Below are 15,763 nucleotides of genomic sequence, written 5' to 3'. Positions count from 1 at the left end.
TTTTTGTTGGGTTTTCCCTCTAATAGATGCTGTGAAGTTTGTAGAAAAACGTCGTCTGAGAATAGTTTAATGAACACTTTTAGCCGCCCCAGCTTCAGATAAGAACCTTGTGCTCCCCTGACTCCATTTGTAGTTCCCACTGCTACGCGTGGTATTTGTACAAGGGCCTGACTATTTACATGAGGAAACAATCTGGCAGATATACTTTTGTGTTAGTAGAGTTGCACAGGTAATTTGCTAGTGTGGAGGGTGTACACACAAAAGTTGCACATCTGTAAATTGCTGATGTCCCATTTCAAAATACTTGAGTGCAGCCAAAGCATTCATAGTACCTAAATTTTCTTACTTAATCTGTAAAAATTATGCATTATTTTATTCTGCAAAATATGTTATAATAATAAATGGCTTGTGTTCCGATGATTATGACTTGATCCTATAATATACATGAGAGCAGTGTAGCTAAAATCACATTGCTTGTAATCGTGGCATTAAAAAAATGAGGGGAATACACAGAATTGCTGTTTTGTTGGCCACATCTTCCTTGACAGCATAAGTCATAATTTCTCAGTGTAAAATGTGTTAATTCCAGCATCACTAATTTCAGTATTGTGTAAACAAAAATTAAAAATCTAAAAAGGCAAGAGGGCAGAACTCCATTAACATTATGTGCCAAGCTACTGAAAATAGGTTTGGGTTTGGAGAAGAGATTTATAGCTGAATTAATAGCATTGATCTAGAATGGACTTAAATTTGTTTGTGGGTGTATCCATAGAACCTACCTACTGTTCAAATCAGCTGGAAAAAAAGAGATTTTGATTTCAAGTGGTACAGCTTGAAATGTCACAAGTTTTCAGTAGCATCCTGAAATAGTAGTCTCTAAGTGTGGAGAATATCTATTTAGATGTCAGTTAAGCATGGTGACTAACAGATCAAAAGGGACTGTTAAGACATGCAGTTGACAAGCTGTGTAACATAATCTGCAGAACATCAGAGAGTACTTACTGCATCAGGCTCACAGCTTTCATTTGAGTAACAGCATATGTGCAGGTTTGACTTAAAAGACTGTAAAGGGTGGAGAATCCACTGTACCCAGTTTAGTAGTTTAGGTGGTAATTATCCTTGCTACTAATAGTTGCACTGTAGGAGTGTAATTTTGCATCCTTAGTTTCCGACAGTTGCATCTCAGTTGGAATAATTGGGGTTTTTTTCTGCAAGATTGAGAAACATCTGCTGTCTGAAATCTCTTCTGTGTGTAGACATTCACAAAACCCCGTGGAATTACCTGTGGAATTGAGGGCAGTGCAGTTCTTTAATAGTTCAGATGCAAGTCAGTTGATGCCATTTATGTATGCTTTTATATAATACCTGGATCAAGGAATATTATTAAATGAAAGAAAACTATTTTGGAAGTTGGCATTTGAATAGATTGTTTTTAGTTATTTAATGGTAATCTGAAACGCAGTAACATCTTTGATGCTTGTTGTGCTTTCCTGCAGGGCAGCAAAGGACACTACAGATATCACTGGCAGAGCCACAATGTCAAACACAGTGGAGTGGATGATATGGTCCTTCTTTCCAAAATCACTGAGGATTCCATAGTGGAGAACCTAAAGAAACGATATATGGATGATTATATTTTTGTATCCTTTATAGTGTTGTTTTTAGTGGGGCCTGTGGACTTGCTCAGCTAATGTGAAACTAATTATATGTATTTGATCTAAGCAGATTACTCAAAGATGCTGAGCATTTTATATGATAGTTCACCTGAGATTACACAAAGTCTTTGTAAACTGAGCTAATTTTGAGGGTTGAAATTAAGATCTGAAAAATTATTTTAAGGTATTCTTTTTGATATTTGGAATTGTTCTTGTCGTTGTTGAAGATAGGCCTGTAGCTCCACATGTTTATATATCCACGTGGCCCCTGAAGCTACTGCAGGAATGCTACTTCTGAGAGCATGAATTAATAGGTTTAAGGCATATATATGTGTCTTGATACCATGTTGTCTTCTATACTTTCCAAATTCTAATGATTCCAAAATAAAATTTCTTCCGTGACATAATCCCATTTACAATTTATTCTGGAATGTTAATACCGTGAATCATGGGCTGATGGAAACAGGTGAACATGTTTGCACTTTAAAAATTTTTTTCTATGGTTAATGAAAACATGACATATTTAAATACCTGAACATATAACCTAACAAGAAAAACAGATTTCAGCACCAAAGGTTTGCTGCTTTTTTTAAAACTTCATATGCAAGGAATTCTTTGAGATAAGAATAGTCACTATTTCATTTTTAGCTTTCACAATATAACATGAGCTGCAATAATGAATTTGGTAAACACGAGTCAATATGATTATGTACTAGAAAGTGGTACTCTTCTTTCTTCTGCTGCTGTAGTCAGGTTTTCATACTTCCTAGTTGTATCTGGAGAATAGTTTCCTTGAAGAACTTAACTTTTTTTAGCAGAAAGGGAAGGAAATACAACATCTCCCGGATATTTCCATATATTCGTGAGGTTAAGAGATAAGTAGCAGCTCAGATACAGGAAAATTAATGTTGCAGTTGTGATGACATTTCCATCCCAAACTCTGGAGGTTTTTAATGCGTGTGTGCACATGGGTTTGGATCCTCTGTTCAATAAAGTAGCCCACCATTATTAAGTTTGCCTTACAGAAACACAATAAAGTTGCACAATACTTGTCCAACTAGTATTGGGGCAAACTATAGCACTCTTCCTGTTAGTAACATGAGTGCTTTTGTCCCTGTGGAATGCTGCATCTTCCATGCAGTACATTCACAAAGTTTTCAGTGCTCTGTGCTGAAGAAATGGTTTTATGCCTTTTTTTTCTTATAAAAGTAAGTGAGATGAACATGGAGGTGATCTTTCTACTGAAGCAGGAATAAGTATGTTTTCTGAGGGGACATGGTCACATGAGGGATCAGAGTCTTCTTTTAAAGCATTCTAATTCCTTTGTGTAGGGAGAAAAGACTCCTTTTTGAGTTCTGCAAAGTCTTTCCATTCTAAAATGGAGATCATCTCTTGAATCTTTGAATTATTTGTATGTCCACCCATGAATGAACATTTCTCTGTGCTACATTGTGTAGAGATTACCGAATCATTCCAGCAAATGCTGTCATTGTTTACCAGCAGAAAACTGTCCCTTCAGATGTTTATACTGACACAATTAATGCTTGATTTATTATATTCAAGACCCAGATGTTGTCACTCTTCTTTGAATTAATTTAAAAATGTATGAAGAAAACATTACAAATTAACAATATGGAAATTATGTTCACTGAGTTATACTTCTTCTCTAACATGTTACCATTTAGTCCTGTGGCATCACAGTAATAGATTCTTACATAGAATAATCCAGCAGGATCAATTTGTTAATTTTCCAACTTTTGTACAGAAATCTTAGATAGTAAGTTTGCCTATGAAAAATTCCGGGTTGTTAAATGAAACATGCACTACAACATTTTGGACTTACTGACATGGGTACAGTGCTAACTCCCAGCTCAATGAACCAGTACTGCCTGTAAAGCAGTATCAGGTGTTTCATACATGTATGCTGCAATTCTAATTCCAAAGGTTTCTAAAATATTTTGTAGATGTAGGTAGAATGCAAAACATTGAAATACTGTCACTCTAAATGTTGCAAAAAAGCTTTCTGGGACTAATAATAGCTTGAAACTGAGTGTCATCTTATAGGGCAGCCTGCAGGAGAAGACTCCTAGGGACTGTTTCTAATAGTTACACTCATAAAATTACACCACGTACTGAATTACCTAACTCCCTCATCTCCCCCACTAGTACACGCAGCTAAGTAATTGTCCAATTTAGCTCAGTAGTGGCTGTTTCCATCTGACTGAGCATGCTCAGCACTTTCTCTGTGAAATCAGAGTGTGTCATATTCTGCACAGGTCAAAACAATCTTTTCTAATACTGACAATACGACCTCCTCCGTTGCAGAGGAGGAAAACAGTCTAAATATGCCATTTCCTTTCTGTATTTTTATTCAAGGTGTGTTGTGTGTGTGCCTCTAATACATGTTTCTATACTTAGCTTGTCCTAAAATAAATATTTTGCTAATATGAAAGTATCCCATTGAATGATATGTTTATATTCTTGTAAGCCTGATAGTTTCATTTTTATTAACAATTGTTGTAAGCTCTGGGTTTTTTACTATATTTGAAGCTGTGCTGTAATATACAATAGATGGAAAAATTGTTTTGTAGTCACTGGTGGTAAGATAATACTTTGTGAAACTGTTGTTACCTTAACTTCTTTTGGTTGCAGACATACATTGGCTCTGTATTAATCTCTGTGAATCCTTTCAAGCAAATGCCTTATTTTGGGGAAAAGGAAATTGAAATGTATCAAGGAGCAGTAAGTAAAGCAGTCTAAAATGTACTGCAGTATTCAGGGGCATGTAAAAATTATTCTACATCATTAAACTCTTGGATGCACTTGTTTCTGGGTTTTGGTATTGTTGTACTAGCCTGGGAGAACTTGGCTGATGCCCATTACCATATATTGAGTCTTCAAATTGAATTCCCTGGAATGTAGGATATGTATTTCAAGAAAATGCTTGTACTGATTAACTCTAATCCATATCAGGTTTCTCTCCTTGACACGTCCTTCCTCCTATAAAGGCAGTTTTTAAGCTATAGTATGCTTGAAGTGTGGTGCACAATACAAAATGGTCACTAGTGGATTTGGAGGCTATGACTTGAGAACTCTCACACTGGACAAGAACAATAAAAAATTGAGATTCCAAAATTAGATGCCACTTTTGAAAATACAACTGGAAGAGTGAGTCAGCACAAGGACATTAGGGGCTTAAAATTCAGTTTCCTGCTCTGTTCGAGTTGGTCGTGTCCATATATTTGGGAAACCACTCTGTTTGAATGGACTCAGTGGATGAAAATGAGACATACAGCACCAGGCTCTGTGTAGCAGTTTAGGTAGTTTATTGTTAGCATATGACCACTGGTGGAATAGGCTTAAATTATGTGAGTTTCTCTTGGACAAGTGATATATTTCAAGCACAGACCATTTTTAGAACAGGGTGTTTACAATAGTTTAGGAGAAAATTATGGATGAGAGAAAGATCAGTTACAAAACCCAGAGACCTTGGCTTGTTTTTATTAAATGAACAAAAAAATTCCATGGGAAAATTCAGTATAAAGTGGGATTCAGAATTGTTTTTCCAGGAAAATCATTCTTCCCATTTAAATAAAAATTCATATTGCTCTTTCTGCATTGTTTAATGCTGTGTTGAAACATTATTCTCTATTTCCCTCCTAGGCACAATATGAAAACCCACCACATATTTATGCTCTGGCAGACAGCATGTACAGAAACATGATTATTGACAGAGAAAATCAGTGTGTCATTATTAGGTAAGAAGAAAATCTGTAAAAAATTATTTAATCATCTCCTTTTGGTGTTTTAATTTTAAGAAGCAGAAAAGTTTAATTTTTATTATATCAATAAGAATCTTCTGTGTCCATGTCCACTGCACATTTTGGGGTTTTCTAGGATAGCTAAGTACTTTCTGACCCTCCCTTTTGTTGTGAAATCATCAGTGAAATCCTGATGATAGCTTAACCACAAGAAATCTCTTTCTCACATAGCAGCTTCATGCCCAATACCAAAACTGCAACAGCTTGAATGACTACATGAGAGAGATGGATTAACAACTTAGCAGCCACAGATACTGTTAAATCCAACATTCTCACATTGACTGCATTTACCATACTTTTAGTTTTACCACAGTTTTTAGTACTGGTTTTTTCCCACCCTCTTAAAATGAGATGTATTTTTGTTCCTTTTGGAATTTTGCTTGCATTCAGTCAGAGACAAAAGGAGGAGAGAGGTACGGGAAAATTAATTTTGTCCTCATTATTAACTCTATTTTAATTATTAGGCTGAGGGAATTCACTATAGAATTATTACTGAGCTTTCTTAATGACAGGCATTACTTCAGTCACAGTCAAGGTGAGTTTTGGGTCCAGAGGTATGCTTTGTTTTCATCTGTGGGTTTACGGATGGTGTATGATAAAAGAAAGTGTGCAGAGTGCAAGAACAGCAGGACATTTGAGCTGGTACACTTTACCTCTTCTGACTTTCCTTCTTACATAGAAAACTTAAGATGTTCACTGTAGTGCATGTGGAATTGCAGTTTACTTGTGGCAGTGGTCTCCAAAGTGGGGTGCATGCATCACAGAGGCTGTGCAGTGAAATCCACTGGGATGTGGGAAGAAAATATTAGACCTCCAGTAGTAGGTAGGTGTAATTCCTAAATAGATGAATTATATATATACATTGGGAGTGTATGCCAGACAAGACATATTTTAATGGCATGTGAGATCAAAAGTGTATGGAGACCACTGGCCTATGAGACTTTCCCAAGAATTGGGGAAAAAGAAAGAGGAAAAAAATTGAAGGGAAACAGTCATTATTTTATTATTAACAGCATTTCTTAAGCTTTCAGTCATTTCTCTGTGGAAGACGCTGAGAGGCATCACTATGAATTTAACAAAAGAGAGATTTCAAGACTGAATGTTTCCTTTGTCCAGGGGACCCCCTCTGGTCTTCTCACTGGGGTGGCTGTGTGCCCTGCAGTGTCACAGCCCCAACGGGACAGGCTGTCAGTGGTGATCAGATGCCATGTGACTTAGTGCACTCAATTCCTTAGGCCAGAACCTGTCAGGAAATGGCAGGTGGTCACTGATGTTTAAGCTTAAATGCCCTTGCACCAGCCACTTTCTAATTTAATGTTGTTGCAGGAGTATTATGAACTGCGCTTAGTATGTGGGTCATAGATGTGGAGGTGCTCCCTGTGCAAGCGTTTCTGTACCTTAGTGAATGATCCAGTGTGAAAATAGATTTCATACTAATACATCTCACTGATGAGCTGCTGTGAAAGCTTGTGAGCAATAATTATTTCAAAGTTATATTCGCTGTTTTGTTTCTTTGAATCTATGCCTGGGGGTCATCCAGGCAGAGCTTTCCTGGGTAACATGTTACAATGGAAGAGTGCACAGGTGTGTCCCTCTCATTATCAGCAAAGTGTATGTAGGTATGTGGAAACTGTTGATTTGATATGTAGGAAGGTCTCCCAGGCATTAACAGTTTGCTACATTGAGCTGTACTCCTATAAGGGCTCCCTATGCTGGGCCCTTGGCTAGAGCATGGTGCCATATGAAACAAAATGCCCAGAGCTCATATTCCTGTCTCTTGTGTATCTGAATTGTTCCCTGAGCTCAGTATTCCTTTTCAGAAAACTGTTGCCATGGTGAAGTTACTAGTCCCGTTTAGTCAAATTCAGACCTGTTAGGAATGGGTAAAATCAGCATTTATTTTGCTTTTTGAACAAAGTAACATCCCAGATCCTGGGATGTTTCACATGAAGCTAAATTTATAGTGAAAACCTTTTCAACTGTGGTGAACTGTGATTTAAAAATATATTTTTTGATCCAATGCTAATGCCCTAAAGTGCAACAATGTGTAGAGGGTCACATTTTTAGAATGCTGAGGTGCAGACTTACAGGTTTAAATTCACGTGAGAATTGTTGTGCTTGAATGATGGATGACATGGTTTTTGGAGTGTCTGTGTTTTGTTTGTGCAGAGTGAGTTTTCTCTCAGTGTGCACACAGCCTATTCAAAAACTGCTGGAATTAATTGAAATCTACTGCAAAATTGAAATAAGGAAAACCATGTTTGCCAGGGACATTTCAGAGAGTTCATCTTCCTTTCTACACATTTATTTTTCCTCTGATTATTCTTACTACAAACACTGTAAAAACAATGGATGAGACTTACAGGTAGTTTTCATGATGGTATTTGATTTTTTGGGACACTTAGAAATTATTTTTATGAAATGGAGTAGCTCAGCTATTCACAAAAATAATTTTGTTTGGTTGATATTTTAATCCTTTTGACCACATTTCATTTAAACTGTTCAGATACATCCTGTATTTTCTGATTTTAATGTCATCACTATTTCCAACAACTAGAGCTGGCTTAAGAATTAAGTTTCTTGAGGTTTGGAATTTGTTTGTGTATGTTTTATTTCATAGATGAGAAGGCACCGAAATTGCTGGCAGAGTAGAAGCTCCCAAGATGCTGTGGCTCTTGACTGAAATGAATGTTCTAGCTAGCTTCATGTCTACTACCACACCATCAGTTTCACTTAATAGCTTCCAAGGACTTTACCACATCTGCCCCTAAACTGGTGATTCTCAAAAAATTGAGATAGAGCTCTGCCTGTCTGTCTTCAGTTCCACAGAAGTCTGCTGAACCTAAGCAGTTTCAAACCAACCTTTGCATTTCAGTGAACCATAGTTTTTGCCACAAAAATTTGTCCTGTGGAAAATGAATGATGATAACAATATGGTTATAATTAGGTGCCTATTTGATTTTTCTGCTTCACAACTAGTCTGAATTTGGAGTGACTTCACTGAAAACCCCTGGTGGAAAAGAAGGAACAGAGCAAGCTAGTACAGAAAAAACCACAGGTTTTTCCTTCTTTTCCCCCTCAAGATGCCATATTTCCCCCCTAAAGAAACATTTGCAAAGACAGAAGGTAAGAAATAAGGTCTAGGCTGAACTGATTCAGAGTCAGATCAAAAAGGCTACATCTGGCTTATGGTGCACATGGAGTCTCAGGAATGGAGAAGCAAGGATGATGGGGAAGGGGTTGGTGCACACCTGTGTTGTCCTACAGCATGTGGTTTGGGCACCTGTGGCATCTTTCTCTGAACCTATGAGGGGACATGCATTCCTAGAGACTAGACATAGATTTCCAGGCAGGTGAAGGAAGGTCCCTGCAGTGTCTTGCTATAGCAGGACCCTGTGTCTCTGTGATGGTCACACACCCTTTTGCCAAGATATTTAATTTCACAATTCCAAATAATGGATTTAGATGCTGATAGACAAAGCTCATCCCTTCAAAAAGTTAGTGAACGAAATATGAAAGCAGATCCAAAAGAGAATACTGTTCTCTGAAAGGCTGAGTAGATACCAACCAAAAATAATCTTTTAATGAGATAATACTAATTTAAAAAGAAAAACCGTTACCAAACAACCTTTCCAGAGCTGGGGAAGCCTGTTGCATTAGTGGAGTAATTGCAGCATACATGTATATGCATTAAGAAAATTACATGTATGCATGTATACATGCTGAGGAGCCATGAGCTGTTTTGAATGGCTAACCTTGTTAAACAATGAAGTTACTCATAGGCTGGATTCTGCCTGGGCTGAATGCGGGTGCAGACTGTGGTTAGGTGGGAGGAGGGAGCAGTACCTGCTGTTTTCTTCCCTCCTTTTGTACGCATCGGGCAGAATTACGAAGGAAGTTTACTCAGGAGTAACACAGTTATGCGGGAGTTTGATTTCTCATTAAGCTTATGTTTTACTGAGGCATGGTATTTAATTTAAGCCTCTCTTGAACCAAGCTCATAAATGTTTGCTACATCAAACTGTTTGCATTTCTTCCTTGCTTGAAATGGTGGTCCTTCCAAACTAGCAACAAGGAGTTGTCCAAACAAGATCTCAGTTATGAAGGATTGTCTGTTGTGGCTTTTAGTTCCTTGTGGATTATCACTGTCCTGGAAAATGATAGATCATCTTCTCATAATAATTTTAATAGCTGCAGAGTGGTAAGACACATGTGAAAAAGCTCCTGTATGAGAATCATTTGGCAGGAATGCCACAATTTCTGTGTTACAGCTGGCTACCTGAGCTTTACTGGGGGCGAGATACCATCCCATCAGATAAAGTTACTTCAGTTCATAAATAATGCATCATCCTGTCCTATTCTAGTTTAATTGAAGCAATTTACTGGTTTCTGATCAATAAAAACGTAAAACTGAAAAAAAGTGTATGCCTGGATAGATCTAAAGCAAACTCTGAAAGGCAGTCTTTGAGCCAAATTCATTTAATATAAATGACCACTACCGCTTATATTGAAGCAGAGACTAACAATAAAATGGAACTGTATTCCTCCAGGTCAATTTCTGTGGCAGGCGCTATGGAATGAGAAGCATAAGCCACACTTAACTAGAAGAAAGAGGAGAAGGATAATTTATGCATCAAAGAAAATCTTACAGAAATGTTTTACATTTTTACTGGGTAATAAATAATACCTGATCAAATTAATTCATTGTTTGGCCCCCAGTCCTCCTCTGTACTCAGTTGAAAACTGCTTATATCAACTCAAGTGTATGATTTGGTTTAGATTGGTTAGCCTGTCTTGTTTTACAACAGGATGAGCAAATTTACTGTGATCAAATTTTGAAGAAATGTTATTTTAATTATTGAACTATTGCTGGTTTGAACTTCTAAATACAGTTTGCCATCCAGCAAGCTCTGCCTGTCCCTGTGAATATAGTAGATACTAATAATAGAGGCTTTCTTCTTGATGCTTAGGAAAAGATGACTCAATAATAAAAATCATGGTCTGCACTTCACAGATGAGATGATCAAGAAGTGTTTTTTTCCATTTCAAGTTTTCTGTTTGATCTGTAAAACTGCAGTCAGGAGAAGACAAAAGCATGAAAACATTTCGGGGAGAAAAAAAAACAACCCTTCAGTATTTCGGTACTGTTTGGAAGCTTTAAAGATATAAAGAGCAGCTTGGCAGTTTGGGGAGCCTTTTCAAAATTAAACCTTTGGAAATGTCTCCATTACTTATGCTGATAAGGAGATATGAGTTGACATTCTCAGCAAGTCGTTTTCCTATGCAGGACATGCTGATGTTTCTCTGGCAAACAGAGCTAATATTTGTGCAGGAAAAGATGTGCATTTGATCCATATCCAGGAACAAGTAGGCGCAGGATAGAAGAGTCAGCAACATCCACTGAAATTATTCAGGAGCTTAAAAGATAGCACAGATTTTCACACAAGCAAAGAAATATTTCAGACCTTTATGACATTGAACCAACATCTGTGTGTTGTTTTTTTTTGTATTAGTATAGTTGTCCAGGTCAGGGTAAATTCATTAAGGTCAAAGCTGACTTGCACCAAGATTTTTGTAAGTCCAGAGGAATTCTGTTGAAATGAAGTTAGCTTTAAGGTATGAATTAAAGTGTGGGGTTGGATTGTCTGGCATGCCAATCTTCTTTTCGTCTTGAGAAGCTTACTAATTGTGAGAAGGCAAATCTACGGATGTTGTAAATATTATTCACCATTGAAGTGAAATATTTTAATGGAAGGAAGGAATTGTGAAAGCTAGTATGGAATATTAAGACTCCTTGTACCCTGTGTCAAGAGGCATAGGAACAGGAAGGTAGTTCTTCCGTCATTCAGGATGTGATTAATAATGTCTCATTATTTCATTCAGGAACCCCTAAAACAAAAGGCTTCTGAAATGAAGTAGGTATCTGGTGTGGCATTCAAGCCTTAGATTTTTCAATAATTTTTTTTGTGTTAAGATCTGAAATCCCACTAAATTTAGATGGGAATTGAGTTCTTCACACACTTGTTCTCTTTTGAGCATCTTGGTTTAAGTATGCTTATTTCTCTGTCTACATAGTTTTGTGACTTTGAAGTCCCATAGAGATTCTGGTGTCCACGCAAGATGATATATTCAAAATGATTTATTCACAAACATATCCAAGTACCATGCTACCATACTGTATCACAATCTATATATTAGCAGCTTACCCAATGTAAATATGGTGTATATTTATTATTATTCATTGTTAAAGTACCTAGTCTTGGTTGAACAAGATAAATCTCAAATAACTCCAATAACTCCATCCTAGGGTTATTTAAAAACTAACAAGTGCATTTTTGTATTCCTTTCTTTGTAGTGGGGAAAGTGGTGCAGGAAAGACTGTAGCTGCTAAATATATCATGAGTTATATCTCCAAAATTTCTGGAGGTGGCCCTAAAGTACAGGTGAGTTGATATAGAGTAATACTGAAGTATAAGCATAGACTAAAGATCTACTTCAGAGGTAGAATAACAAAGGTCTGTCCTGGCAGACAGTGGCAGCCAAGAGGCACTCTACTGGAGAAGCTTGTGGGGTGGGCAGCTAGAAGCCCTCAACAGCAGAGGGACAAGAGTGAACTGCTTGCGTGTAGATTGCTGGGCTGCCTGTGTGATGGGATCCATATGAGGGAGATCCACAGGCCCAGAATCGTCTCTGCAAAAAGTTTTGTAGCTCTCATGCTGAATTACATCTACAAGCTTTATTTTTCAGTTACAGGGTAAGAAGTACTTTAATGATTGTTCTTAATCAGAATAAGAACAACAGCCAATCTCCTTTTAGTAGGTGTGTTGGACTTTTCCTCTTGTTTTGGTGTTCTATTGAGAACTGAACTGATATTCCAGGTTTTTTTACTTCCATGAAATCTCCCATTTGTATGAATACGTCAGAGAGCCAACAGCAGGAACATAATCTTGAATTATGAGGTTATCTAGTCAAAATTAGAGTATTTGAAAGCTAGCTGAAGCAACAGATAGTTGCTTTTGTTGTTAACTATACTATCAATGTCTGCTATACCTGTCAAAACCTGTTAACTAAAGCTAATTGAATTAGCCATAAAAATTCCCGTAGTGATGTCATTCACTGACTGACAGGCAGTGGTAAACAGGTAATAGCTGCTTTTACCAGTCTATTCTTTTTGAGTGTTTAATGTCAATTTTTGCTTTATTGCAGTCTATAATGTCAAGTATTTTCTTTCTGCTTAGTTTTGTGCAACAGTGATACTGGGAACATTGCAGAGAATAATTCAGTAACCAAGAGAGTGATCCAGAGAAAGTATGCATTGTGTTATTTTTGGAATAAATATATACATAATTCATAAGTAAATATTTTGGTTTATTTAAAAGATTCCAGCTTCTTGTACAAAATTAAAAAATATTCTTAGTGATTACAGAGTAACAGTTGAAGAAGTTGGTAATTTGCCATGAGCATTTCACAGAATCACAGGTTGGAAGGGACCTCAGGGATCATCTAGTCCAACCTTTCTAGGAAGAGCGCAGTCTAGACAGGATGGCCCAGCATCCTGTCCAGACGACTCTTGAAGGTGTCCAACGTGGCCGAGTCAACCACTTCCCTGGGGAGATTATTCCAATGGTTGACTGTCCTCACTGTGAAAAATTTCCCTCTGGTGTCCAATCGGAATCTCCCCCAGAGCAATTTGTGTCCATTCCCCCTTGTCCTCTCCATGTGAGTCCATGTAAAAAGGGAGCCTCCATCTTCTTTGCAGCTCCCCCTTAAGTACTGGTATACAGTGATGAGATCCCCTCTGAGCCTCCTTTTCTCAAGGCTGAACAAACCCAGTTCTCCCAGCCTATCCTCATATGGCAGGCTTCCCAGTCCTTTGATCATCTTGGTGGCCCTTCTCTGGACCCCTTCCAGCCTGTCCACGTCCTTTTTGTATAGCGGGCACCAGAACTGTACACAGTACTCCAGGTGTGGCCTGACAAGCACTGAGTAGAGTGGGATGATGACTTCTTTCTCTCTGCTGGTGATGCCCTTTTTGATGCAACCCAGCATCCTATTTTATTTCTTTTGAAATAAAATTCAGTCTTCTCTTCATGACCCAGCATGCATTGGGCTTGTTCCAAAGCTAATATCTTGTCCATACTTCCAACTTCCAGGATCAGATAAAGATAAAAAAGTAACATACTATTTTGCTTTCTAAGACAGCTAGGTAGCAGCATAATTGATCCCGAAACAGGTTGCTCAGGGACTTGCAGATTCCTAAATTTCATGCTGCTCTGACTTCATTGGTTTTGGTTTCAGACCCCCCAAAATATTTAAATGCACATGTGTAAGAAGGGAATTGTTTAAAATCAGGATGATGAAAAAAACAGATCAATTTATTGGCTGTGTTGCTTGGCAGAACAGTGAACAAAAGGACCGGTTTTTAGCCTCAGGCATTTTGTTCAATTTTGTAGGATCTTCTTCAAAAAATAGGATTTAGAAGCTCTGGAAAAAAAGAAGGTTAGATTCCATTCCTTATCTGTTCCAGAGGATTTCTTACAGATGCAGGTTTTCTTGCTTTTTTAATATCTAGTTTAGATGTAATGGTTTTCTAGAAAATCTGTAAGAACTTTAAAAAATGTCTGTTTCTATTTCTCGTTTCCTAAAATTTTAGCACGTTAAAGATATTATTCTACAGTCCAACCCTTTACTAGAGGCCTTTGGGAATGCAAAGACTGTACGAAACAACAACTCCAGCAGATTTGTAAGTTCCTCTACCTTAGAGATTACCTAATTCTTCAAACTTCTATGCTTTTAGAGAGACGTTATTCAGGAGTGTAATATAAATTGACTACAAATGAGGTAAATCTAAATAAAATATAAAGTGTGTTTTAAAATATAATGTGTTGAGAGGCCTGTACTTCATTCTGTATAGGTTGTACATTTGTTTCTCTTAAAATATGTACTGGTACAATTTATTTATAAAATGTTTAGTCTTCAAGCAAATAACGTGCCAGGGACAAACATTCCAGTTTTCCAGATCAGTAAAATATACACGGTAATATATGAGGCAGGGATTATTTTCAGTCTGTCAATATAAAATGGTCAAGATAATATTGTGAAACAGATGTTGTGTTCAACAGATAACATACTGTTGTGTTTTTAGAAGTTACATGTAGGCTGTACAAGTTTGAGATTTGTGCCTCAGCTAACGTGAGCATTAATGCAATTATGTGTCTCTGAAAGAAAAAGATAATTGCTTTACCTTGCTTTCGAGCAGAAAACTGTTTGCTGTTGGTCATAAGTCTCTTAAATTTACTTTCCATATAAGGCAAGCCTTATGGTTTCCTTTCTACTAAGCAAGAGTCTCAGCAGTGAGAAGAAGCCACTGACTTCCTCTCTATGTTTGCATTAACATATGACACTTACTATCTCAAGTCTAGTGCTGTGTAAATGCAGAAAGAAAGATATGTTATCACATTTCAAGAATCTAAGCTTAGGTTATACCTTGAGGCAGCTGTGTCACTGCATCCATAAAGATTAAATATCCTAGTAACCTTCCTTGAGATACAGTACAATTGCATGGTTTCAGGTTTGTGTTTACCAATCATTCAACAGCTTTAATTATTTATTGCAGGGGAAATACTTTGAAATCCAGTTTAGCCCAGGTGGAGAACCAGATGGAGGGAAAATCTCCAACTTCCTACTGGAAAAATCTCGAGTTGTAATGAGGAATCCTGGAGAGAGGAGTTTTCACATTTTTTACCAGGTCAGAAGTGTATAGGTTCTTTCTGAGTTATTTAAAATAACTAGGACCAGTTTTTCCTTTTGATGGAAAAGTAACTCTCAACACAGATTACTGAATGCATACTCAAGAAGGTAATGTGGATATCACTGGGAAGCTTGACAGCATGTTAAGACACCATCTAACATAGACTTACCTAGCTGCCTTTCAGCTCCAGAACAAAAATACTTCGATATTTCAAAGGCCTTGCTTGGAAATTCACTGTGAACTCCCATATAGAAAAGTACAGTAGAATATAATGGAAAATAAGAACTTTCCAACAGATTCATTTTAAACAGCCTGTGTAATTATACCTTCTGCTCTGGAAATCCATAGCACAGCTTTGAAAGAAAGATTTGATTCTCAGTTAAGTTTTCTAGGACATTAGAATAATATAATTTTGTTCAATCCTCCAAGCATCCCCTCTTTGTTTTGTGTTTCAAAAGGCTTTTCTGGCCTTCAATGTTCCTTGACATACGAGTTCTTTATTTGCTGAAGTGCTGTTGATCAAGGTCTACAAAACT

At 37.3% G+C, this 15,763-nt stretch overlaps 1 protein-coding gene across 2 annotated transcripts in view; it reads left to right on the top strand.

Annotated features, from left to right (window-relative positions):
• MYO1E (myosin IE) overlaps positions 1-15,763 on the top strand; it is a 99,324-nt gene that overhangs the window by 35,272 nt on the left and 48,289 nt on the right. For both annotated transcript variants that reach the window (XM_064456514.1, XM_064456513.1), the window contains exons 2-7: positions 1,497-1,640; positions 4,308-4,397; positions 5,319-5,413; positions 11,832-11,919; positions 14,130-14,219; positions 15,093-15,224. In XM_064456514.1, the coding sequence (XP_064312584.1) occupies positions 1,497-1,640; positions 4,308-4,397; positions 5,319-5,413; positions 11,832-11,919; positions 14,130-14,219; positions 15,093-15,224 (639 nt within the window). The remainder of the gene's footprint in view (positions 1-1,496; positions 1,641-4,307; positions 4,398-5,318; positions 5,414-11,831; positions 11,920-14,129; positions 14,220-15,092; positions 15,225-15,763) is intronic.

Source organism: Phalacrocorax carbo, chromosome 7 (genome assembly GCF_963921805.1).
Source record: "Phalacrocorax carbo chromosome 7, bPhaCar2.1, whole genome shotgun sequence".
NCBI lineage: Eukaryota > Metazoa > Chordata > Aves > Suliformes > Phalacrocoracidae > Phalacrocorax > Phalacrocorax carbo.
This window is presented reverse-complemented; position numbering and strand designations above follow the sequence as displayed.